Genomic DNA, 25,535 nt, shown 5'->3' with positions numbered 1-25,535 from the left:
AACTGGCATACATCTAACCAGTAAAATACCAGTAAAATAAAGTGGCATCCTTTCCAGAAACTGGACAGAGAAGAGTAACATTTCTACCAACTTCAGCCTCAGTCAAAGACATCTGGTGAGAAACCTCTGCAGTCTGAATCAGGTCTGAAGAAAAGAGACAAAGAGTCACAGAGTTACAAAGCAAGAAGACGAAACACAAGCTCACACTAACTGTCACTGCAGGGATTATCACCTGCTCTTTCCTTTCTCACTGTACTTCAGAACTGTACTTACACACTGTACCGAGTAGAACCAAAGCAGCCAGTCCAGAGATCATTGTGGTGCAGCTCCTTTCGTCTTGCACGACTGAAGTCTTCCACCCGAATGGAAAATGTAGTCACGATGTGATCAAGGTTGACAAAGTGGAAATGGTAGTGATTGGCTGTAGAACATGGCCGTCCCCCTACATCTAGCAAACCTGTCATCCATTTTCATTTGATAAGAGATGTAAAGAATTCACAGGTAAATGTTTCTCATTTCAATTTAAAAAAAGAAAGGAAACTAACCGCAAGTTTTTTTTCATAAGAGCTGTTCATGTTCGTAATTGTTTTTAAAGCAGGGTCCTAATTTAGACTGTATGGCTGAATTTCCTCCTTCAGTGGTTGCTGTTTTTGAGTGTTTTGTGCTAAGTGAAGAACAAGTACTGGAAGTCTTTGAACACCATTCCCACACACTCCAAAGGACATATTCTGGATCTAATCTGCTGCTCTGGTGTCACCCCTCTGGACATAACCGCTGATGATCTCCCCATAACTGACCACTTTCTCCTCTCATTTACAGTGAAACTCACTCTCTCAATCTCTAAAACACCACGCCTCATCTCTTACCGGAATATAAAGAATATCAACCCCGCCACTCTCACTTCAATTATTCACTCCTCCGGCCTCCTTGACATCCATAATCTATCCACCCCTGATGATCTGGTTTATCACTACAACAATGGACTCCATAATATTCTTGACTCTCTTGCTCCGTTAAAAAACAGGTCTGTCTCCTTCACCGTCTCCGCCCCCTGGTTCACCCCCGATCTTCGCCTCATGAAATCCAAAGGTCGGCAACTTGAACGACTCCACAAGAAAACTGGTCTCACCATACACAAAGACATGTACAATAACCACACATTACGCTATAAGGACTCCATTGCCAGCACAAAAACCCACTACTACTCCAGTTTAATCACCGCCAATGAAGGAAACTCAAAGTCACTGTTCTCCCTACTTAACAATATCACCAAACCCCAGGACTCTCTCCCCCCTCACTTATACACAACCTCCTCCTGCAATGCCATTATGTCCTTTTTCACTGAAAAAATAAAAAACATCCACCAGAACCTCGGATCACTGCCTCACCTCAGCACCTCAGCTGACCTTCCCCCACCCACCCACCCACCCACCCACTCTGCTCCTTCCAGCTCCCCACTCTCTCAGAAATCTCAGAACTCATCCGGACATCCAAGCCATCCACCTGTCAACTGGACCCCCTGCCCACACAATTTGTCAAAGCCTGCCTCCCTTCTCTGGTCCCCCTCATTTCTGCCATCATCCACTCCTCTCTCACCACTGGAACCGTCCCTACACCCTTCAAAACTGCTGCCATTACCCCAACCCTGAAAAAACCTGGCGCTGACCCATCCAACTTCAACAACCTCCGCCCTATCTCCAATCTACCCTTCATCTCCAAAATCCTAGAAAAAACTGTTGCCTCCCAGCTCCACTCTCACCTATCCCACAATAATCTGTATGAACAGTTCCAGTCTGGTTTCCGTCCACTCCATAGCACCGAAACAGCACTCATCAAAATCACCAATGACCTCCTTATGGCATCTGATTCCGGACTCCTCACCATCCTCATCCTCCTCGACCTGAGTGCAGCCTTTGATACCATCTGTCACACCACCCTCCTCAGCAGGCTCTCTTCCATTGGCATCACCCACACCTCCCTGGACTGGTTCACATCATACTTCTCTGGCCGCACTCACTTCATTCAACTCAAGTCGCACAAATCCATCCCCTCCTCCGTCACCTCAGGTGTGCCCCAGGGCTCTGTCCTGGGGCCCCTCCTCTTCATCATCTACCTCCTTCCCCTCGGCAATATCTTCCGAAAATTTAACATTCACTTCCATTGCTACGCCGATGACACCCAGCTCTACCTCACCACCAAACCCTCGTCCTCTCTCCCGCCCACCTCCCTCACCGATTGCATCTCTGAAATAAGAACCTGGTTCACCTCAAACTTCCTTAAACTAAACAGTAATAAAACAGAGGTTCTTCTCATTGGCACAAAATCCACTCTATCCAAAACCGACAGCTTTTCCCTCAACATCGACAACTCCTCTGTTTCACCATCCCCCCAGGTTAAGAGTCTGGGTGTCATCCTGGACAGTACATTATCCTTTCAATCCCATATCAACAACATTACCCGGTCTGCCTACTTCCATCTACGAAACATCAATCGCCTCCGCCCCTCCCTTACCCCCCACACTGCTGCCATCCTCGTCCACAGCCTCGTCACTTCCCGTCTGGATTATTGCAACTCTCTCCTCTTTGGCCTCCCTCAAAAATCACTCCATAAGCTTCAACTGGTCCAGAATTCAGCTGCCCGCATCATCACCAGAACCGCCTCTATCCACCACATCACCCCTGTCCTCCAACAGCTCCACTGGCTCCCGGTTCAGTTCCGCATTCAATACAAAGTCCTCCTGGTAACTTTCAAGGCTATCCACAACCTCGCCCCCCCATATCTGTCCGACCTCCTCCATGTTCCCACTCCCTCCCGTTCCCTCAGATCCTCTTCCTCCATACACCTGTCTGTCCCCTCCGCCCGTCTCACCACCATGGGGAGCAGAGCATTCAGCCGCTCTGCTCCCCGCCTCTGGAACTCACTACCACCCCAACTCAGGAACATTGACTCACTCCCCCATTTCAAATCACAACTCAAAACACATCTGTTTAAAACTGCTTATTCCCTCTGATCACAATTACCCTGTCAAATCTATCTTTTGTATTGTATTGTTATTAATTCTGTGTATTTTATTGTATTTTATTGCTGAATCTTTTCTATCTTTTTGTACGGTGTCCTTGAGTGCCAAGAAAGGCGCCTCCACATAAAATGTATTATTATTATTATTAACAGTCAAAGCTTTCCTTTTGACTAAAGGCAATATTTTGATTTGGATTATTTCCCAGTTACTCCATATAAGACAATTTAAACATCCATTTTATGTCAACAAAACAAAAGCAAACAGACATGTTGATCGTGATGTCCCGTCTAAGAAGTACAGACACACATGCTGTGTGTTGATTTCCCACAAAATGAGCTGAGTACAAAGATGTTTTAGAAAATGTACACATTCTGACTGATGCACAACTGCTTGCTGTCCTCACTGGATGACATCTGGACAGAAGGAGCTACATGGGAACACATCCAAGCTGGAGCTCTCTGCAGAGACCTGACAGCACACAGTTACATCCCCTATTTGGGCTGTAGATGAGGGACTAACCATTGATGTTAAAAACCCATGAAAAAAGGAAAAAACAGGTAGACATGGTATAAGCCAAAAACAATGTTTTATTAACAAAAGGATATGAAGATCTTTCAATAGAAACCAAGGAAACTCAAAACTACAAACCAAAGAAACAGAAGAAAGCAAAAACTACAATAATTAAAAAGCACTGAACTAAATAAGAACAGAACAGATATCACCTTTTATCACCCTCCCTCCGGATGGGAGTAAAACACGACAATTCATCTTGCAACCGACACACACACACACACACACACACACACACACACACACACACACACACACACACACACACACACACACACACACACAGCTAAATGCTGCCGAATGGCCCCTTCAACTTGGATCTCAGTGATATTTAACAATCACTTTCTCAGTTGAGTAATTGAGCGCTGGTGTGTTCAACCCCTCACAGCATCCGGGGGATGGATACAGTGGTCCCTACAAAGAGACAAAAACCCCACAAGAAACAACGGAGCAGTTACACACAGGCCCTGGTCTGTCTATAGAGAGGGGAGGTGCTGGTTGTGGTTATCTGCTCTAACAGCAGAGTAAACACACTCTGGTGGCGTCTCTCTCTTCTTCCCTCGTTTTTCTTTCCTTGTAGAGAAACTCAGTGCTGCATAGTTTGCTGCATTTTCTTCACCATCCTGCAGATTTAATAAAACACGGTTAATGACAATTATTTCAGAGATTAGGGCTGTAACATAAGGACCAGGTGAGGTTTCAGCGAGCCTAACATAGTTCTTTTTTAACTTATTTTTTTCAGTCATTACTTTTATATTCAGACCTGTTGACTATATTCATATTTATCATATAGTAACACACATTATGGCGTAGCTACTTAACAGTAAGTTTATAATATTTTTGTTGTGTGTCATGAATACTGTAATATTTATAATGTCCAGAGAGTCTGATGAATAAAAATGGTAAGAGTAGGCAGAATATTGATCACATGTCCACATCTTTTAGAATAACGCCCCGCTGAGTATTTACCAGATCATTTGATTGATCCACAGTTGACCCGTCGTGTCCAATCTGATGGGAAGAACTCAGTGCTCCTGTTGAAATAACAAAGCCTTCAGAATATGTTACATACGTATGAGGGTCAGAGCTTTGAGCAGTTCGGGATGAAGTGCTTTATGAAAACAGATGTTCAATGTTTCCCTGCTGCGATAGAATATTGTGGTAGGACTTAACAAAACATTACTAGTTTACAAAATATTATTTAACCTCCCCTTATGTTTATAATAATAAACCACCATTAGGGGATTGGTACCGCCTGAATTCCATCTATACTACCGAGTACCAATTCACGTGAAATCAATAGGTACCTAAGAGCCCATCTTAGTAAGATAGTCATTGTTTTTGATTAATTTAGGACCTGGCCTCTGTTCCACCCACCACCACTGCTCATGCTAGGTTGACCGGTGAAAGAGCAGAGCGAGCCGGGCCCATGAGCCTTTAGACTCAGAAGAGGAGCCTGTTGTGCTCCAAAATCAGCTACTAGTTGACTTATCAAGTGATGAGTGTTGTTAGCATCTTTGAGGTTGTTAGCTTGTAGCTGACGGTGGCTGACACAGCGATGGCGGTTGTGAAACATGCAATAATATCTGCTGCAATGCTACATTGTGTTTTCACTTTCTGTACTGACAACTCTGCTCTGGGCTGAAGGATTTAGGTTTCTTCTACAGCTTTTGATACTACGTGCTCTACGTGCATTTGAACCTCAGACTGTAGTGACGTGCACAGACATCTCCCCTCAGGAGAACAATGTGAAAACACCTCTATAGTGACAAACTTTCCACAGGTACAAGTCAGTATAGTCAGTGTCAAACACTTGAGAGAACATTAACATAGAAAACAAATGTTTGAATGGAAGGGAAGTGAAATATAATAAAAGTCAAATATGGTGATCCTACCTTTGCAGTGGTTGCTCCTTCGATACAAAATATATGTAAGGACGGCAATCACAGTCAGACAGCAGGCCAACAGGACTCCAAGAACCAGGACAACTGGATCCAGTTCTGATCCTGAATCACAAACAGGACATTATAAGACTTAAAGCTTTTTTTAATCATGGGCTCTTTGGAGTAACAATTTTTGAGAACCACATTGGCATTTAGAGAGCCAATTATATTCATCAGCAGGCACAATATGTAAGTTAATAATTATTATAATTAAGTCAATCTTGTCAATTTTACTTGCAACTTAAAAGGGAGACAGCTAACAGACTAACACTCCTCATATTTAACATGACTGAACAGGCATAATGAACTTAAATGCATCTATAATGAAATATAAATGTAAAAACGTACTTGTCTCCACTCTAGTTCCTTCACCAACCAGGATCTGTCCACATGTGACCACAGCGCAGTAGTAAGTCCCAGTATCAGAGGAGTTCTGGATAGTTTTGGACAGACTGTGGACACAACTTCTTTCCTCTTGTTCATCACTGTGGGTGTAAAGGAGGCCTGGATGAGATGCTCCTGGTCCAGATCTGAACCAGTACACACTGTGTTCAGCTGGACACTGGTCTGTGTTTTCTTTGTTCTTGGAGAGAAGAGAACACTGGAGAGTCACTGGGTCGCCCTGCTGGACCATCTCAGTCTCTGGACTCTGTTTCACGTAGAAAGATTTCTGATGATTACCATCTGAATTATTCAGTAAAAAAAAAGAAAGAAAGAAATCACGATCATCAAAAGAGATCTTATCTGAAAAATATATCAATAAAACTGGTCTCAAACACTGAAAGTAAAGGATATTTTACCGTTCACAGCCAAGAAGGTGACACTGACAAAACTCTCTAAATACCTATCCCCAGTCTGACAGAAGTATGTTGCTTCATCCTCTTTGCTGATATTTATGATGGTAAGAAAATACAGATTATACTCTTTTGTTGCTGTGAACCGTGAAAATTGTTCACTGACTGTTAATTTGCCATAAAATCCAGAAGCAACTGTTTGGACCATTTGTCCAGGAGACTGCTTGTACCAGTAAAAATAACTGTCACCCCTCCCAGAAACTGGACAGTGAAGAGTAACATTTCTACCAACTTCAGCCTCAGTCAAAGACATCTGTTGAGAAACCTCTGCAGTCTGAATCAGGTCTGAAGAAAAGAGACAAAGAGTCACAGAGTTACAAAGCAAGAGGACGAAACACAAGCTCACACTAACTGTCACTGCAGGGATTATCACCTGCTCTTTCCTTTCTCACTGTACTTCAGAACTGTACTTACACACTGTACCGAGTAGAACCAAAGCAGCCAGTCCAGAGATCATTGTGGTGCAGCTCCTTTCGTCTTGCACGACTGAAGTCTTCCACCCGAATGGAAAATGTAGTCACGATGTGATCAAGGTTGACAAAGTGGAAATGGTAGTGATTGGCTGTAGAACATGGCCGTCCCCCTACATCTAGCAAACCTGTCATCCATTTTCATTTGATAAGAGATGTAAAGAATTCACAGGTAAATGTTTCTCATTTCAATTTAAAAAAAGAAAGGAAACTAACCGCAGTTTTTTTTTGATAAGAGATGTTCATGTTCGTAATTGTTTTTAAAGCAGTGTCCTAATTTAGACTGTGTGGCTGAATTTCCTCCTTCAGTGGTTGCTGTTTTTTGTGTTTTGTGCTAAGTGAAGAACAAGTACTGGAAGTCTTTGAACAACAGTCAAAGCTTTCCTTTTGACTAAAGGCAATTTTTTGATTTGGATTACTTCCCAGTTACTCCATATAAGACGATTTAAACATCCATTTTATGTCGACAAAACAAAAGCAAACAGACATGTTGATCATGATGTCCCGTCTAAGAAATACAGACACACATGCTGTGTGTTGATTTCCCACAAAATGAGCTGAGTACAAAGGTGTTTTAGAAAATGTACACATTCTGACTGATGCACAACTGCTTGCTGTCCTCACTGGATGACATCTGGACAGAAGGAGCTACATGGGAACACATCCAAGCTGGAGCTCTCTGCAGAGACCTGACAGCACACAGTTACATCCCCTATTTGGGCTGTAGATGAGGGACTAACCATTGATGTTAAAAACCCATGAAAAAAGGAAAAAACAGGTAGACATGGTATAAGCCAAAAACAATGTTTTATTAACAAAAGGATATGAAGATCTTTCAACAGAAACCAAGGAAACTCAAAACTACAAACCAAAGAAACAGAAGAAAGCAAAAACTACAGTAATTAAAAAGCACTGAACTAAATAAGAACAGAACAGATATCACCTTTTATCACCCTCCCTCCGGATGGGAGTAAAACACGACAATTCATCTTGCAACCGACACACACACACACACACACACACACACACACAGAGCTAAATGCTGCCGAATGGCCCCTTCAACTTGGATCTCAGTGATATTTAACAATCACTTTCTCAGTTGAGTAATTGAGCGCTGGTGTGTTCAACCCCTCACAGCATCCGGGGGATGGATACGGTGGTCCCTACAAAGAGACAAAAACCCCACAAGAAACAACGGAGCAGTTACACACAGGCCCTGGTCTGTCTATAGAGAGGGGAGGTGCTGGTTGTGGTTATCTGCTCTAACAGCAGAGTAAACACACTCTGGTGGCGTCTCTCTCTTCTTCCCTCGTTTTTCTTTCCTTTTAGAGAAACTCAGTGCTGCATAGTTTGCTGCATTTTCTTCACCATCCTGCAGATTTAATAAAACACGGTTAATGACAATTATTTCAGAGATTAGGGCTGTAACATAAGGACCAGGTGAGGTTTCAGCGAGCCTAACATAGTTCTTTTTTAACTTATTTTTTTCAGTCATTACTTTTATATTCAGACCTGTTGACTATATTCATATTTATCATATAGTAACACACATTATGGCGTAGCTACTTAACAGTAAGTTTATAATATTTTTGTTGTGTGTCATGAATACTGTAATATTTATAATGTCCAGAGAGTCTGATGAATAAAAATGGTAAGAGTAGGCAGAATATTGATCACATGTCCACATCTTTTAGAATAACGCCCCGCTGAGTATTTACCAGATCATTTGATTGATCCACAGTTGACCCGTCGTGTCCAATCTGATGGGAAGAAGTCAGTGCTCCTGTTGAAATAACAAAGCCTTCAGAATATGTTACATACGTATGAGGGTCAGAGCTTTGAGCAGTTCGGGATGAAGTGCTTTATGAAAACAGATGTTCAATGTTTCCCTGCTGCGATAGAATATTGTGGTAGGACTTAACAAAACATTACTAGTTTGCAAAATATTATTTAACCTCCCCTTATGTTTACAATAATAAACCACCATTAGGGGATTGGTACCGCCTGAATTCCATCTATACTACCGAGTACCAATTCACGTGAAATCAATAGGGACCTAAGAGCCCATCTTAGTAAGAGAGTCATTGTTTTTGATTAATTTAGGACCTGGCCTCTGTTCCACCCACCACCACTGCTCATGCTAGGTTGACCGGTGAAAGAGCAGAGTGAGCCGGGCCCGTGAGCCTTTAGACTCAGAAGAGGAGCCTGTTGTGCTCCAAAATCAGCGACTAGTTGACTTATCAAGTGATGTGGTCGGCACTGGATGCCGACCAAGTAGAACAACTGGTCACCTCAGCTAAGACATCAACCAGCAGTCTTGACCCAATGCCCACCACCCTGGTCAAGGCCTGTCTTCCCATTCTCCGTCATCCAGTGGAAAACATCATAAATGCATCTCTTGCGTCAGGTGTGGTACCATCCAGCTTCAAAATGGCAGCAGTCATCCCCACTCTCAAAAAACCAGGCTCAGACCCCGACGACCCCAACAACTATCGTCCGATCTCCAACCTCCCTTTCATTAGCAAAATCCTGGAAAGAGCAGTGGCTGCCCAGCTTCAAAATCACATGTTCCACCATGAGCTCTTTGAACCTCTTCAATCTGGTTTCAGAACCCACCATAGCACTGAGACCGCCCTCATTAAAATCACGAATGACCTCCTGCTTGCTGCCGACAATGGCCTCATCACCATTCTCATCCTCCTTGTCCTTTCTGCAGCTTTTGATACAGTTTCCCATACCATCTTCCTCCGTCGCCTCTCTGAACTCATCGGCCTCAGTGGCACAGCACTATCCTGGTTCCGGTCCTACCTCACAGGCCGGAAACAATTCATCACACTAAATGGCTCCAACTCTGTTCCAGCACTCGCCAACCATGGCGTTCCCCAGGGATCTGTGCTTGGCCCTCTGCTGTTCACCATTTACATGCTACCCCTGGGTCATATTATCCGTAAACATGGACTCAACTTCCACTGCTACGCTGATGACACTCAGCTTTATATCAGCACCAACCCCTCCTCCCATCTCCCACCCACACATCTTGTCAACTGCCTGCAGGAACTCAAATCATGGATGACCACAAACCTACTCAAACTCAACAGTAACAAGACAGAGCTCATGGTGGTGGCCCCTGCACCACTGCTCAGGAAAATTGGAGACCTGGCCCTGGTCGTGGATGGCTGCTCCATTTCCCCATCTACTGAGGTGCGCAACCTGGGTGTTATCCTGGACTCCACTCTCTCCTTCCGGTCTCACATTAACAATGTCACCAAGTCTGCCTTCTATCACCTCAGAAGCATCTCACGACTCCGGCCTTCACTCACACCTTCAGTAACTGAGACACTTATCCACGCCTTCATCACCTCCCGCCTGGATTACTGTAATGGTGTCCTGTCTGGACTGCCCACCAAGGCCCTTAGCAGACTCCAGTATGTCCAGAACTCAGCTGCCAGGGTTTTAACCCACACAAAGCCCTGGCAGCATATCACTCCCATTCTCCAACAGCTTCACTGGTTGCCAGTCAAGTCACGCATCGCCTACAAGATCCTCCTGCTCACCTACAAATCACTCCATGGACTCTCACCACAATACCTCACAGATCTCCTCCACCCCTACACTCAGTCACGCTCCCTGCGGTCCTCTGACAAGGACCTGCTGGCCATCCCCCGCACCAGGTTGCGGACTTTTGGGGACAGGGCTTTCTCTGTAAATGCTCCCACACTCTGGAATACTCTGCCACTCCATGTCCGCTCTGCCCCGTCCCTTCCCATGTTCAAAAAGCACCTCAAACCCCCCCCCCCATTTGTTAAGCGACCTTGGGTATTATGAAAGGCGCTATATAAGTCGAAGTTATTATTATTATTATTATTATTATTATTATTATTATTATGTGTTGTTAGCATCTTTGAGGTTGTTAGCTTGTAGCTGACGGTGGCTGACACAGCGATGGCGGTTGTGAAACATGCAATAATATCTGCTGCAATGCTACATTGTGTTTTCACTTTCTGTACTGACAACTCTGCTCTGGGCTGAAGGATTTAGGTTTCTTCTACAGCTTTTGATACTACGTGCTCTACGTGCATTTGAACCTCAGACTGTAGTGACGTGCACAGACATCTCCCCTCAGGAGAACAATGTGAAAACACCTCTATAGTGTGACAAACTTTTCACAGGTACAAGTCAGTATAGTCAGTGTCAAACACTTGAGAGGACATTAACATAGAGTGGAAGGGGAGTGAAATATAATAAAAGTCAAATATGGTGATCCTACCTTTGCAGTGGTTGCTCCTTCGATACAAAATATATGTAAGGACGGCAATCACAGTCAGACAGCAGGCCAACAGGACTCCAAGAACCAGGACAACTGGATCCAGTTCTGATCCTGAATCACAAACATGATATTATAAGACTTAAAGCTTTTTTTAATCATGGGCTCTTTGGAGTAACAATTTTTGAGAACCACATTGGCATTTAGAGAGCCAATTATATTCATCAGCAGGCACAATATGTAAGTTAATAATTAATATAATTAAGTCAATCTTGTCAATTTATACTTGCAACTTAAAAGGGAGACAGCTACCAGACTAATACTCCTCATATTTAACATGAATGACCAGGCTAAATGAACTTAAATGCATCTATAATGAAATATAAATGTAAAAACGTACTTGTCTCCACTCTAGTTCCTTCACCAACCAGGATCTGTCCACATGTGACCACAGCGCAGTAGTAAGTCCCAGTATCAGAGGAGTTCTGGATAGTTTTGGACAGACTGTGGACACAACTTCTTTCCTCTTGTTCATCACTGTGGGTGTAAAGGAGGCCTGGATGAGATGCTCCTGGTCCAGATCTGAACCAGTACACACTGTGTTCAGCTGGACACTGGTCTGTGTTTTCTTTGTTCTTGGAGAGAAGAGAACACTGGAGAGTCACTGGGTCGCCCTGCTGGACCATCTCAGTCTCTGGACTCTGTTTCACGTAGAAAGATTTCTGATGATTACCATCTGTATGATTCAGTCAAAAAAAAAAGAAAGAAAGAAAATCATGATCATCAAAAGAGATCTTATCTGAAAAATATTTTTTAAAACTGGTCTCAAACACTGAAAGTAAAGGATATTTTACCGTTCACAGCCAAGAAGGTGACACTGACCAAACTCGATAAATACCCAGACACAGTCTGACAGAAGTATGTTGCTTCATCCTCTTTGCTGATATTTATGATGGTAAGAAAATACTGATCATCCTCTTTTGTTGCTGTGAACCGTGAAAATTGTTCACTGACTGTTGATTTGCCATGAAGCCCAGAAGCAACTGTTTGGACCATTCGTCCAGGAGACTGCTTGTACCAGTAAAAAAAATTTTCAACCATTCCAGAAACTGGACAGGGAAGAGTAACATTTCCACCAACTTCAGCCTCAGTCAAAGACATCTGTTGAGAAACCTCTGCAGTCTGAATCAGGTCTGAAGAAAAGAGACAAAGAGTCACAGAGTTACAAAGCAAGAAGACGAAACACAAGCTCACACTAACTGTCACTGCAGGGATTATCACCTGCTCTTTCCTTTCTCACTGTACTTCAGAACTGTACTTACACACTGTACCGAGTAGAACCAAAGCAGCCAGTCCAGTGATCATTGTGGTGCAGCTCCTTTCGTCTTGCACGACTGAAGTCTTCCACCCGAATGGAAAATGTAGTCACGATGTGATCAAGGTTGACAAAGTAGAAATGGTAGTGATTGGCTGAGGAACATGGCCGTCCCCCTACATCTAGCAAACCTGTCATCCATTTTCATTTGATAAGAGATTGTTGTGTTTTCATAAACAGGGTCTTAATTTAGACTGCGTGGCTGAATTTCCTCCTCCTGTGATTACTAGCACTGTTGTTTTGTGCTTGGTTAAAAACAAGTGTTGGAAGTCTTTTTGGACACAGCTAAAGTTGTCTATAGACACACTGTGTGAGCAATATTTCAAACCCTTTTTGGATATCATGCCCCCAGGTCAAACAAACCCCAGAATTTGTCCAACGACATCAGTGTTGGTGTCCCGTGTGAAACCAAGAGTGGATGTTGTTTTGGAGGCAACTTAAGTGAGGAAGTAGTGACAAAGTGTTGGTACCTGACCAGTTGGGATCAGAGTGCGTTAGAACAACACCTCAAAAGTTTTTTAAATGTACTGGTGACCATGGTTTGCTGGACAACAATATCAAAATGTTCGCAAAAAGCTTTTGGAGTTGCTGAAAGCTGTATTTTTTTTACTTTCAGTGGAGGCTAGCAGTTTCACTTCCTGATTTTGTGCTAAGCTAAACCCTTCATGGAGCTAGAGTTTGTGTTGTGTTTGTGTAAATATAGAGAGAACCTGATACATTTGTTTTATTTAATATATGAATATACATTTGGACATCCAAGCATAACTAAAACTAAAAGTCCTTCATAACTAAAAGACAGATCAAGAGGACTGTTGAAATAGGGGGAAGTCTGCAGGTTTGAGGGAGAGTTGCAGGGGAAAGGTGAGAAAAACCACACAGAAAAGAGATGTGAAGAATTAGTGAGTGAATGTGTAGGAGAGGAAGAGAGTTCTCATTAATGGGCAATTTGTCATTAACATTTGCAATTCAACAACTTAATGGATTTTATTTTTCGAATAATTGATGTGGGAAGGGGAACTGCAGCACATCTGTCCACCACAACTAGAAACTAGTCAAAGCATGGCTAACAAAATACAGACAGATCATTTTATTATGTAGACACAATTATTCTTTCAATGTTAGAACAAACATGTTTAAACTTTCTGTCTCTCAGCACTCTGTAAAGATCTTCTGCCTGTCTGTGGTGAGAACAAGTAAAGCCACATGCAACAGTTCCTCTGACTGACATGTGCTATGGCGGGCTGTTTCTCCTACCTTTGACCAACCATCAAGGCTGTTCACTCAGAATACACTATTCAACAGGATGTGCAGTGAGAAGAGAGCTACATCAGGTCTCTGCAGGCTAAATTTAGTTCAAATATGTGTTGTTGTGGTGGTTTTTTTTGTATCTTAACATGCTCATTTAAAACATTTCATAGAAACTCTAAACTCTTAAAAGATGCAGCCAAAGTCACCTGCAGCTAATGCTTCTGCATCTACAAAATATAAAATCTTTACATTAGTTTATGTTGTTTTTTACTTTAATGTACATTCATTGAGTAATTCACTATTATTTTGGACAGACTTCCCAATAACTTTAGCAAGGCTACCTATTTGTGGATAATCAGGCAAACTGAGATCACAGTTTAGACTCCTGGGAAATAAAAAGCACCAATCTGCAGACAAGTGCAATAAAAACAGTAAAGACATTGTGTGTTTCTGGGTGTCCAACCCTACTGAACCCTTCACCTACTCCTGTTAGTTGTTGTAAATTCTTCCTCTTGCCTTTTTAAAACAGCAGTGTATACCAGCTCCCTGAGGCTAAAGCAGAGTGAGAGAAAGGTAAAAAAAAAAGCCCCTTTGTATCAACACCTCAGTTTGACGCCCAACCACAACAATGCTAAAGTTTCCATGCATCATTTGTTTGTTGTGGTGTGTTTCTATATGTGTGAAAGTGCAAACAGTGTTTGGCTTGTTGTCAACAATATATTCACCATGATGAAGGCCAAAAACCACAGAGTGCTGGTCTGACAAATGCTCCTGCAGATTGATAGGTTGGCTGTCTATTTTAAGAAGAACTATATTTTAGTTCTCCTTGATGCCAGTTTGTGGTGTTTTGTTAGATTGTGATATATTGTCAACTGGTGTCAAACACTGTCAATATGGTGGCCCTTTAGACACAGAGACGCAGCTAAGAAACTGTGAATCTCCTCCAGGTGAGTGTGCTCCTGCTGCCTTGACGTCTAGAGCAGGGGTGTCAAACTTACGGCCCACGGGCTGGAACCGGCCCACCAGGGGGTCCAGTCCAGCCCGGGGGATAAATCTGCAATATCAAAAAAAAAAATGGTGAAGTGCATTTTCTTTCAAATCTGCAGTTCCTATATTGTCCACTAGGGGCGCACTGTTTTAGTCAGAGCAGACAACATGATGCAACACTGCGGCGGAACTAACAGCAGATGGTAGCACTGAGCTTCAGGGTCTGTAAGTAGCGTATGGTTCTATCGTTTTACCCGCTTTTCTCTTGGCCCTGGCACGCTGATCAGCCAAATGTCTTTGTCAAAAAAGAGAAAAGTGGACACAGAGTGTCTGATTTTTCAAGAAAAATGGACCTCTTCCTATATGTTCATGGAGGTGAATGGGAAACCAGTGTGCCTGGTGTGCATGCAGCAAGTTTCGGTGCTTAAGGAATATAATGCGAAAAATACAACGGCTTGCACGGAGAACTGCTTGCTAGCAAAATAGCATTAGCGTCAAAGCCGTACTGTGAGGAGGAGTTCGTCAAAACTTGGATGCTGAAGGCTGCCTTTGTCCTGAGAAGAGACAAGCTTCTGCCAATATTAGCTTGACGAGAAATACCGTGGCAGACAGGATTTCGGAACTATCAGCAGATTTGGAAAGCCAACTGAAACGCAAAGTGGAGTCATTTCTGGCATTTTCTGTTGCAATTGATGAGAGTACTGATATTACAGATGTCGCCCAACTGGCCATGTTCATTTGTGGAGTTGACGAGACTTTGACTGTCACAGAGGAGTTTCTGGAGTTGGTGCCTTTGACCGACACCACAACAGCGGAGGACATTTTCCGCTCCGACGTTGGAGCCTGGACAGAGTCGGAGCGGACTGGTCCTACTGGTCCCTCAGTGATCGGGAAAAAGGCCGGTGTTGTGACAAAGTTCAGAGAGAAAGTACAAGCCGCAAATGGAGGGGGTGATTTTTGGACATTTCATTCCATTTTACATCAGGAGGCATTATGCTGCAAGTCGTTAAAAATGGATCACGTCATGGAGGTGGTTGTCCGAACTGTTAATTTCATCCGAGCCAGAGGTCTCAATCATCGTCAGTTTGACAGCCTTCTCAGTGACTGTAACATTACCCATGGTCTGCCACAACACATTAAAGTAAGATGGTTAAGCAGAGGTGCTGTGCTGAAGCGCTTCTTTGATCTACGTGGGGAAATCGGACATTTCATGGAGAAAAAAGGTAAACTTGTTTAGGAATTACAGTGCCCACCATGGCTGCAGGACCTTGCATTTATGGTTGATATTACAGAGCACTTGAATAATCTGAACAAAATGTTGCAAGGACGCAAAAAAATTGTAACACAGTATTATGACAGCATACGTGCATTCAAGTTAAAGTTTACGTTGTAGGAGACGACCTGCTAGTTTTCCCTGTCTAAGAGATGTGTGAGCAGCAAGCGTAATCCTGATGTGAGACAGTACAAAGACAAGATTTCAGGGTTGCTGAGGGAGTTTGAGAAACGATTTCAGGTCTTTAGCGAACTTGAGACAGAATTTGCAGTTTTTCGCTCACCATTCACAGTCAGAGCTTCTGATGTGCACGTTGACATGCAACTTGAAATAATTGATTTGAAGTGTGATGTAGAATTGAAGGACAAATTTGCCTCTGTGGGCTTGGACACATTTTATCAGTATCTGCTGCCGGGCTATCCCAAATTAACAGTAATGGCTGCAAAAATGTTGTGCATGTTTGAGACTACCTACCTTGGTGAGCAAGTTTTCGCAGTAATGAACATTAATAAAACGAAGCTGCGCTCAAAGCTCACACATAAACACTTAAATGACATTCAAAAATTGGCTGCTACTTAAGAAATGATGCCTGATATTGATGCACCTGTGCAGGCTAAAAGACGCCAAGTTTCAGGGGCAAATACAGCAAGACTAAATCCTATGGAATGCTGCTTTCAATGTTGCACTATAAAAATAAACAGCTGTGAAATGAATATGCTGTAGTAATTGCTGTGAAAGTCAGTGCTAGTCAGTAACAGATTTACTACAAAGAGTTTTGTTGAGTAAAATATTATTTTATGCAAGCCATATATGTTATGGATGTGAGGTTTTTTTAAATATATATGTATACATTTTATGCATTAACAAGGAAGGGGACAAATTTACTTTACTTACTTTACTTTAATTTATGTTTTGTTTAAAACAGCTGCCGCTTAAGATTTTAAGTGTGTGGAGTCAATTCATGTGTTCAGAATTGCTTCCCAGATGTGGAAAATGGATTTAAAATAATTTCTATATTTTGATGTGTTTGATTTATGTTAACATGCAGGACAGTATTTTTCAGTTCCACAAAACTGTGACTAAATGTTTTTGCGACATTGTACAATCACTGTGTGTCCGACACTGCAGACGGGGAGGGGGAGTCGGCGGTGCCTCCACAGGTGCCCATGTTTGTCTCCATGGAATATTTTCCACTCCAGCAGTCTCGTGATGATACTCTACGCTTTGCCTTCGACCAAGTGATAAAAATTGATGGTCACATGGTGCGCCCTGACGCAGCGTTAACGTATCCTCACTTCTCATCGTGCAGGGACAGACTATACAGAGTGAGTCGTGACACTCAGACAAATTAAATAATTACCCAGTTGTTCGTACCAAAAAGCCACCGGGAAATAGTTTTCCAGGCGGCTCATTTTAACCCAATGGCTGGGCAAATGGGGTGTGAAAAGTCACTGAACCAGGTAATGGCCCGATTCCATTGGCCAGGCATTCGGGCAGTCGTGCGCCGCTGGTGTGCGTCTTGCCCTGAATGCCAGTTGGTTAACCAACCAGCTGTCCCGAGAGCACCCTTGCGCTCATTACCGCTGATTGAGGACCAGTTGGAACGTATTGGGATGGACCTCTTCGGGCCATTTCACCGGAGCACACTGGGATATCGCTTTGTGTTAGTTCTTGTGGATTACGCAACGCAATATCCAGAGGCAGTGCCGCTGCGCACCATCTCTGCAAAGAGTGTGGCGCAGATACTGTTTCAAGTTATCTCCTGAGTTGGGATCCTGAAAGAGATCCTGACTGACCAAGGCACCCAGGTTATGTCACGAACACTGAGAGAACTGTACGGATTATTGGGCATCAAGTCTATTCGAACCAGTGTTTACCACCCACAAACTGATGGCCTCGTTGAGCGCCTGAAGCGGCTGTACAACAGAGGATCTAAGCTAAGACAATTTTCACCGAGTGGGTGATGTCCATTATGAGCTTGTGCGATCTGACAGGGGGAGGGGCTATGTAGATTTATCACCTCAACCAGTTGGGGCCTGAGCTTCCAAAATCGACCAATCCTGCCTGGCTCCTTTGCGAAAACCATCTCTGACCGGCCCAGAGAGCAGAAATTGCCAGGTTGCAGCAGAGTTACACTGACGTGTTCTTCCCCCTGCCAGGACGCACAAGCCTTATTCAACACAACGTTGAGACTCACCCGGGCGTGACGGTGCGTTCACAGCTCTATCGGTTACCTGAGCACAAGAGAAAGTGGTTCAGGCAGAATTGAAAGCTATGCTAGAGATGGGGGTAATAGAAGAGTCCAACAGTGCCTGGTGTAGCCCCATCGTTCTTGTAAGCAAGAAGGATGGGTCCATACGGTTCTGTGTGGACTATCTCAGGGTGAATGATGTCTCATGGTTTGATGCCTATCCAATGCCCCAGGTCGGCGAGCTCCTGGATCGCCTGGCCACTGCTTGTTTTTTCACGACACTAGATTTGACCAAGGGCTACTGGCAGATTCCCCTATCTCCAGAGTCCAGGGAGAAAACGGCCTTCTCCACTCCGTACGGTTTGTACCAATTTGTTACACTTCCGTTCGGGTTGTTCGGGGCCCCAGCCACATTTCAACGCCTCATGGACCGCGTGCTGCGTCCACACGCTGCATATGCTGCCGCCTACCTGGATGACATAATCATCCATAGCACCACCTGGGCAGAGCATGTGCAGCAGGTGGCTGCAGTGCTGGACGGAGGGAGGTACGGTATCTGGGGTACCACTTGGGCGGCGGGCAGGTGCGTCCACAGGTAGATAAGACAGTTGCTATTGCAGCCTGCCCAAGGCTCAAGACCAACAAAGAGGTGCGGTGGTTTTTGGGGCTGGCAGGCTATTACCAGCAATTTATTCCCAACTTTGCAGAGCTGACCTCACCCGAAAGGGTGCCTCAGATCCGGTCCAGTGGACGGAGCAGTGCCAGGTGTCGCTTGAGAGGGTAAAACAGACCATCTCTGTGGGGAGCCTCTTCTCCACACACCTAACTTCTCTTTCCCTTTTGTCCTGCAGACTGATGCGTCGGGCAGAGGGTCGTTCTGTCCCAGCAGGTGCAAGGGATCGACCGCCCGGTGCTCTACATCAGCCGGAAGCTGTCCGAAAGGGAGGCCAGGTACAGCACAGTGGAGAGGAAGTGCCTGGCCATCCGGTGGGCGGTGGATGCTCTGCGGTACTACCTGCTGGGACGCCCATTCACAATGCTCCCCTCCAGATTGGTCCCCTCTGGCAGTTAGCTCTCTCTGTAGCAGCTCCTCAATCAAACAGATGACTGAGTTCCCCTCCGAACCCTCCGGGATTCCAAATATACGCACGTTATTCCTCTTGGATCTTCCCTCAAGGTCAGTTAGCTTGTCCTGTAGCTTTCTGTTCTCACGAAGGGTTGTCTTTAGCTTCGAAGTTGAATGTCTTGAGTTCCTCGATGCATGTTTGTGTACTGTAGCTCGTCACTGTTCGCCTGGAGCTTGTTGATAACGTCTTTTTTAAAATTGGCAAAATCCTGTTTAAAGCTTGTGTCAAGGGCTGTTATGTCATTTTTCATTTCTTCTTTAAGTTCACAGATTTCTTTTGTGATGTCCGTCAAATATTTGTACAGTGCTGGCGTATCTTCTTTGGCTAATGCTCCGCCGCCATTTCCCCTCAACTTCACTTGCCTCCATTATGAAACTCTGCTTGTTATCCTGTGTTTTCTTTTCAGATTTTTTGGCTTTTCTGACGGGTTCCCCCACTCATCCCTAGTAACATCAATTTGAATTTGGTTTATTGTTAATTGGGTTTTTTATTAGTCTTTGACTGGTACGAGCTACGAACTATGCCACCATTCCTCTCATGGCTTCACTGGAAGATCCGTTCTAACTCTTCTTAACGAGCCGCGGGTGCTGCTGGCAGCCCCTCCCCCATCCCAAAGCAATCGCAGTAGGTGGCACAGTCGCGCAAAAGCCCTTAAATAAATCCCTACGTAACTCTGCAAGAGTGTCTCGTTTGAATCACTTTTGCCGGTCCCAAGCCTGGATAAAGGAGGAGGGTTGGAATTGTTGTTAATAACAACAAAACAAGAATCGGCAGAAGAAAGTTAATTTGTAGTTCCAAGTCAAGTCAAGTCAAAGTTTATTTATAGAGCACATTTAAAAACAACCTCAGTTGACCAAAGTGCTGTACAGTTATTAAAATAGAATAAATCATACACAACTGGGTATAAATTCTTAAATTTTAAGTTCCAAACATATTTAGAGTGTGTTTTACTCACTTTTATGCCTCTCTCCTACAGCGTCCATTACAATTACATGCAGGCAGCACATGATCGATCAATTATGCAAATTTGGTGATGACGTCATTAAGGGGCTTCTGGTGACTTTTAGGACAGCCAGTTGCTTCATTGGGTTGTTATCAATTGCTTTTTTCTAAAATATACTCCTGAGCTCACCTCAGCATTCTACAGGAAGGGGAAGAAGTCAGCGTGGGTGGCTTGGAGTTCCTACCCTGAGGTCCCCCAGGCCTTCAACTACACTGCTCAAAAAATTAAGGGAACACTTCATCTTCACAGTATAACACCAAGTCAGCTAAACGTCCTGGACACCAATCTGTCCATTTAGGAATAACAAGGGATTGTGAATCAGTTTCACTTGCTTCGGTGCAAGTCAAAGTAACAACAGCTGCAATGGAGGGGCAAAAGCAAGACCACCCAAAGGTTTTTCATGTGCAAGAGAGAAGTAGCATCATTTTCTTATACTTATCTACAATCTGACCTCTTTTTGCAGCCAGTGGAGTCGCCCCCTGCTGACCATTGAAAAGATGGTCAGGTTTAAGGCATTTCTCCATTAGCTTCACTACCAAGATGGAAAGGTGAACACTTGGTTGTAATATCATTATATGGTTATTATTATGACATCATAAAGGGCTGTGATATTTCTGAACAGTTATATATATGTGTGTGTGTGTGTGTGTGTGTGTCTCCCAAGCTTCCCATTTAGAAGGAAAAAGAAGAAAGATATAATAACCAAAACAAATCTTACCGTTTGGAGTGAAGTGCATGCTGGGAAGTACATTGAAATCAATCCGCCCATCTGGAATGAACAAGAAGGAAAATAGGAGTTAAGAAAAATGATAAAATAATTGACTAAGGTTTTGCGGTGTATGAAACACAGACACACTGAGTCCATCCTTCCTTCAGGTTTACTTGGCCAGCTAACGGTGTCAAAAACAGATTTAATCTGAGTAAACAGTAAGAGTAAATGCAATTCAGTAATACAATGTAAAATAAGATCTCTGTAAAAGGTCAAAATAAATATATATTAATATAAAAATAATTTCTATTCATGAATAAAATGTAAGAAACTTTGTCTACAAATTTATGAGTTAAGTTCAACAATAAAATGTAAAACAATGTTTCTGTAAAAGGTATTACATAAAAGTATACATTTATAAATAAATTACTCTTTGGCTTGACGATAAATGCAAAAAAAAATCTGCTTTCACCTTGAAGAAATGATTTAAAACCACAATTTTAGCATAAATGAACAACACACAATCAACCACTAAAACCTCAAGGGGACTGAACTCTGAGAATACAAAATAAACCAGAAGAAAACAGAATTCACTCAGTAATATCTCTCTGTGAAGCATTACAGGTGGAAATCACTTCAGAGTCTGTCTGTGGAATAATGAAGGTGAAATACAAACTTTAACCAGCAGAGGGCACAATTCACCTCTAAAAAAAACCCTGTTAAAAATCTGTCATTGCAATCTTTAAACTCAATAAAATACATAGAATAATTATATGAAAGAAATATTAAAACAATTTCAATATTAAATACAATGACTAACAATAATATAAAGGAAATAAACTATAAAACTTTTTGGATGTGCGTTTCTTTTAAAGCTTTTTAAAAATTAAACACTAATGGCTCTGTCATGTTTTCATTATGACACTACTAGTGTTTTCCAATGCAAAAAAGTCAGATCTTTGTGACAATACTTGAAAATGCTCAAGACACCACTATACACAGAGACTTGAAAACTACAGTAAAAGGAACACATTTACGCAGAAATTAAAGTTACACACAATTTATACCTACAAAATAGTTATCACCTCAGTAAACAATAAGTGAATTAAAAGATTACAATAAATTCAATGGCAAATATTGCAAATTAAACTAATTATTTCCCATAGGTTTACTTGTATTTTGTGCTAAAATTCGAAGTATCTCATCTGTATTTACAATACAGCTTGATTCTGCATCTCTATTTACAGCTCATTAGTCCATATCAATGTCTACTGTTGCTATGGCAACAAGAGACTGCTGACGTTAGCAGCTGCTAGCTAGCTTAGCTAAATCATCTGAACAATAATAGCCCATAAAATCACGATTCGGCATATTTAAACAAAATCAACCACAACTACCAACAGTCACAGCCCTTCACCTCTGGGCTGATATGTTGTCACAAGTATGCAGTTAATTAGGTCACATCGGTCACATTCAATGTAAAAACGTTTTCTACTTTGTTTTGGACATGTCTATAATGTAGCCTAGCTAGCCCCAGGCTAACCTTACTTACCGTATGCCGCCACTCGCTGGTCTCCCGGCGCAGCAGCACCTGCTGGGCTGGCGACCCGGCAACACATAGGTCTGTAACCTGGGACATTTAGCAGCTTCCACCTCCAGAGACTTCAGCTTTTTAAGTCACAGTTTTTCCCGCCGTTTCTTACATTTATCCATTTTCAGCTCAGCAGCAGCCCGTCCCGCGCCTCCGGCCCGTGCCGTGAGGTCCCGCCCACCCTGGTTTGTGTTGTGATTGACAGCACTGTCGGCCCGTGATTCGGGGCCGTTCCGGACCCATTTGGCGCCAAAGGCAAAATATTTGTTCTTGCAAGTAAGTTTAACAAGAAAACGTGAGGATTACTGACAGACATGCTTCTCAGAGAAAAAATGATTAGAGAGATTAAACACAACAACGGATTTCTTCAAGGTCGGTTTCCTTGGCAACTGATAACTGACAAACTATGCTATGCTAAGTGCTATAAGTAACTGTAACTTACGTTACGTTTTGACCATTTTAAATGAACTATTTCATCACATTACATCCTTTCCTCGGTCTTTTTCGCGTTTCTCCTCCTCTTCTCTTCTTTTCTTTTTATTCTGCGCCCCAGATGGCTTGTTGCCGCTTCACATCGTGACCGTCAACTTGACAATGATAATCATCAATGATAATTTTGCAAAGGTCATGACGTCATGGCAACGGTCGCCAGATGGGGAGGGGAGGGGGGGCCGCGCGAGTGTGTTGAGGGACCACAGCAAAATAAACTCTGGCTGCCAGAGAGGCAGATTATGCAGCCAGGCAAATTAAAATTAGAAAAATGATTTCATTATTATTTAAAGACTTATGGCTATATATGTACTGTTGTTGTTTTTTAGTATATTCTTTTCTAATTTTTTGAAAGTTTATTTAAAAACAAAACAACAAGAGACTCACCCCAAACCTTCAAAAACCAACTCAAAACCTTTTCAAGACAGCTTACAAGACCTGAACTCATAATATTTAATCTCTGTTTAGTTTTTAGTTTTTTTCTGTGTTGGTGTGTCCAAATTCTCTGTTATGTTGTGCGACTTCAAGTACCTTTTAAAATCGCAAAAAAAAAAATCAAATGTATTATTATTATTATTATTGTTATTATTATAACTCGTACCATTCCTTTCCAAAATACTGGAGCGCTCAGTCTTTAACCAAGTCTCCGGGTTCCTTTCCAAGAACAACCTGTACGATCACAGATCAGGGTCCCTCTACTGAGACTGATCCTGTCTGGACCAGAATCACTGCGTCTGGCTCCATCAGCTCTACTGCTGCTGGACCTCTCTGCAGCCTTCAACACTGTTAACCACCAGATCCTCCTCTCTGGACTCACTGAACTGGGTATTTCAGGTTCTGTCCTCCGATGGTCCAAACTACAAAACCTTTCCACCTTTCAGGGCGTTTTTCTACATCTGACTCTGTTTCCTCGTATTTACTGATAAAAGTTCTGCAGCTCTGTGGAATCAAAATGACTCTAAAGTGTCTTTAGTGCAGAATAACAGTAATACTGAGATAAATTACTAAAAAGAATGCAAGTTAAATCTCTGTGATAAACTGGATAAAAACTGGAATAAAATGGAATTTATAGTGTTATAATACAGTTAGGAGAAACGTGCATCAAATCAATAAAAAAAATAAAAAAATTGCAATAAGAACATAAAAACAAATGAGTGTAAAAGTTCGACATGAATACAGCAGATTGTTGTTTTTATATTTCTTTATTTTTCAAATATATTTATATTCAGATTTGTGTACAATAGGTCATCACATTTATTGAACAGCTACATTCATTGAAACTGTTGATATATGTTGTTGTTTTAATGCACTTATAGGTGATATAATTACACTTTAGAATAAGAAAATCTGACATATGAGAAATTAAGTATTGATCTATTCATGATTCTTCAGTAGACAACAATAGATATTTATAACAGTACTTCCATTGAGATTAAAACATCCATAAACAATCAAAGTCTACAATAATTACAAACCAAGGCCTCTGATTCATATTCATATTTATCACAGAAGAGAAAGAGAATGTGCTTATTATTTTCAGCCACATGTAAACATTCAGACACATGAAGCGTTGGAGAGATTGAAGCGGGTGAAGATTCAGAAGTAAGACTCATCGATATGAACAAAGTGCTTCACTTTATAAAAGCATAAAGTATAAAATTGTGTTGTCAGAGACAAGAACCAGCCCAGAAATATTAATAAACCACCTGTAAACATGGCAGCGAGTGTAAACACGAGTTTCACCATCAGAACATCTTAAAACTACTGAAGAACGTTTCTACAAACAAAGTGAATCTGAAAACAGACAATAAATCTGTACACACATTATTAAAACCAGCAAAACAACGTTTCATAAAGCTGCGCTCTTAAAAACAGAGCAGCGAGCTGCAGGAGAACCAGACGACTCAAAGATTCATTAAACCTCCAACATCACGTATCAATAATCTGTCTCTCATAATGTTATAATGCTCATAAACATTCGTTTACATTGTGTTCTCTGATCAGAACAGAAATATCTATTAATGTGGAGGTGCAACAATAACTGAGAGTTTCAGTTTTAACAATAAAAGTTTCATAATTCTGTAGAAGGCAATTTTAATTTGGTATTTACAGTATTTAATAACGAGAAAATCTATATATTGACATGAAATCATTGACTATCACCAGTTCTGCATAGTAATAATGCATTCATTATACAATATAACACTGTAGCATTTATTCACATAGAAACTAGAATCAGCTGAGCCTTTACTGGTCCTGTTAATGTATTATTATCATTATTATTATTATTATTATTACTGTCATGACTAAAGGAGACACTTTACTAAAGTGGAGCTGATCAAAACATCGTTAAAAACACAAAGTCTGACTGTAGAAAAAGGTTTTATCATGGACATTTGAATCAGAGGATACAAAGGTTTCT

At 42.2% G+C, this 25,535-nt stretch overlaps 2 protein-coding genes across 2 annotated transcripts; both read right to left on the bottom strand.

Annotated features, from left to right (window-relative positions):
- Window positions 1–4,015: 4,015 nt before the first annotated feature.
- On the bottom strand, window positions 4,016–7,093 carry LOC131990986 (uncharacterized). The gene is made up of 6 exons (XM_059356259.1): window positions 6,801–7,093; window positions 6,333–6,671; window positions 5,881–6,216; window positions 5,485–5,595; window positions 4,559–4,623; window positions 4,016–4,212 (listed from the first exon to the last, which is right to left on the bottom strand). The coding sequence occupies exons 1-6, from the start codon at window positions 6,841–6,843 to the stop codon at window positions 4,066–4,068; spliced, it is 1,041 nt and encodes a 346-aa protein (XP_059212242.1). The 5' UTR covers window positions 6,844–7,093; the 3' UTR covers window positions 4,016–4,065.
- A 3,926-nt stretch (window positions 7,094–11,019) lies between these two features.
- LOC131988015 (uncharacterized) lies at window positions 11,020–12,485 on the bottom strand. Its single transcript, XM_059352998.1, has 5 exons — window positions 12,452–12,485; window positions 11,975–12,313; window positions 11,521–11,856; window positions 11,124–11,234; window positions 11,020–11,054 (listed from the first exon to the last, which is right to left on the bottom strand). Exons 1-5 carry the CDS (start codon window positions 12,483–12,485, stop codon window positions 11,020–11,022), a joined length of 855 nt encoding a protein of 284 aa, XP_059208981.1.
- Between the last annotated feature and the right edge of the window lie 13,050 nt (window positions 12,486–25,535).

This window comes from Centropristis striata, chromosome 2 (assembly GCF_030273125.1).
Source record: "Centropristis striata isolate RG_2023a ecotype Rhode Island chromosome 2, C.striata_1.0, whole genome shotgun sequence".
Classification (NCBI taxonomy): Eukaryota; Metazoa; Chordata; class Actinopteri; order Perciformes; family Serranidae; genus Centropristis; species Centropristis striata.
Note: the sequence above shows the minus strand (reverse complement) of the source record. Positions and strands in the feature narration are given on the sequence as shown.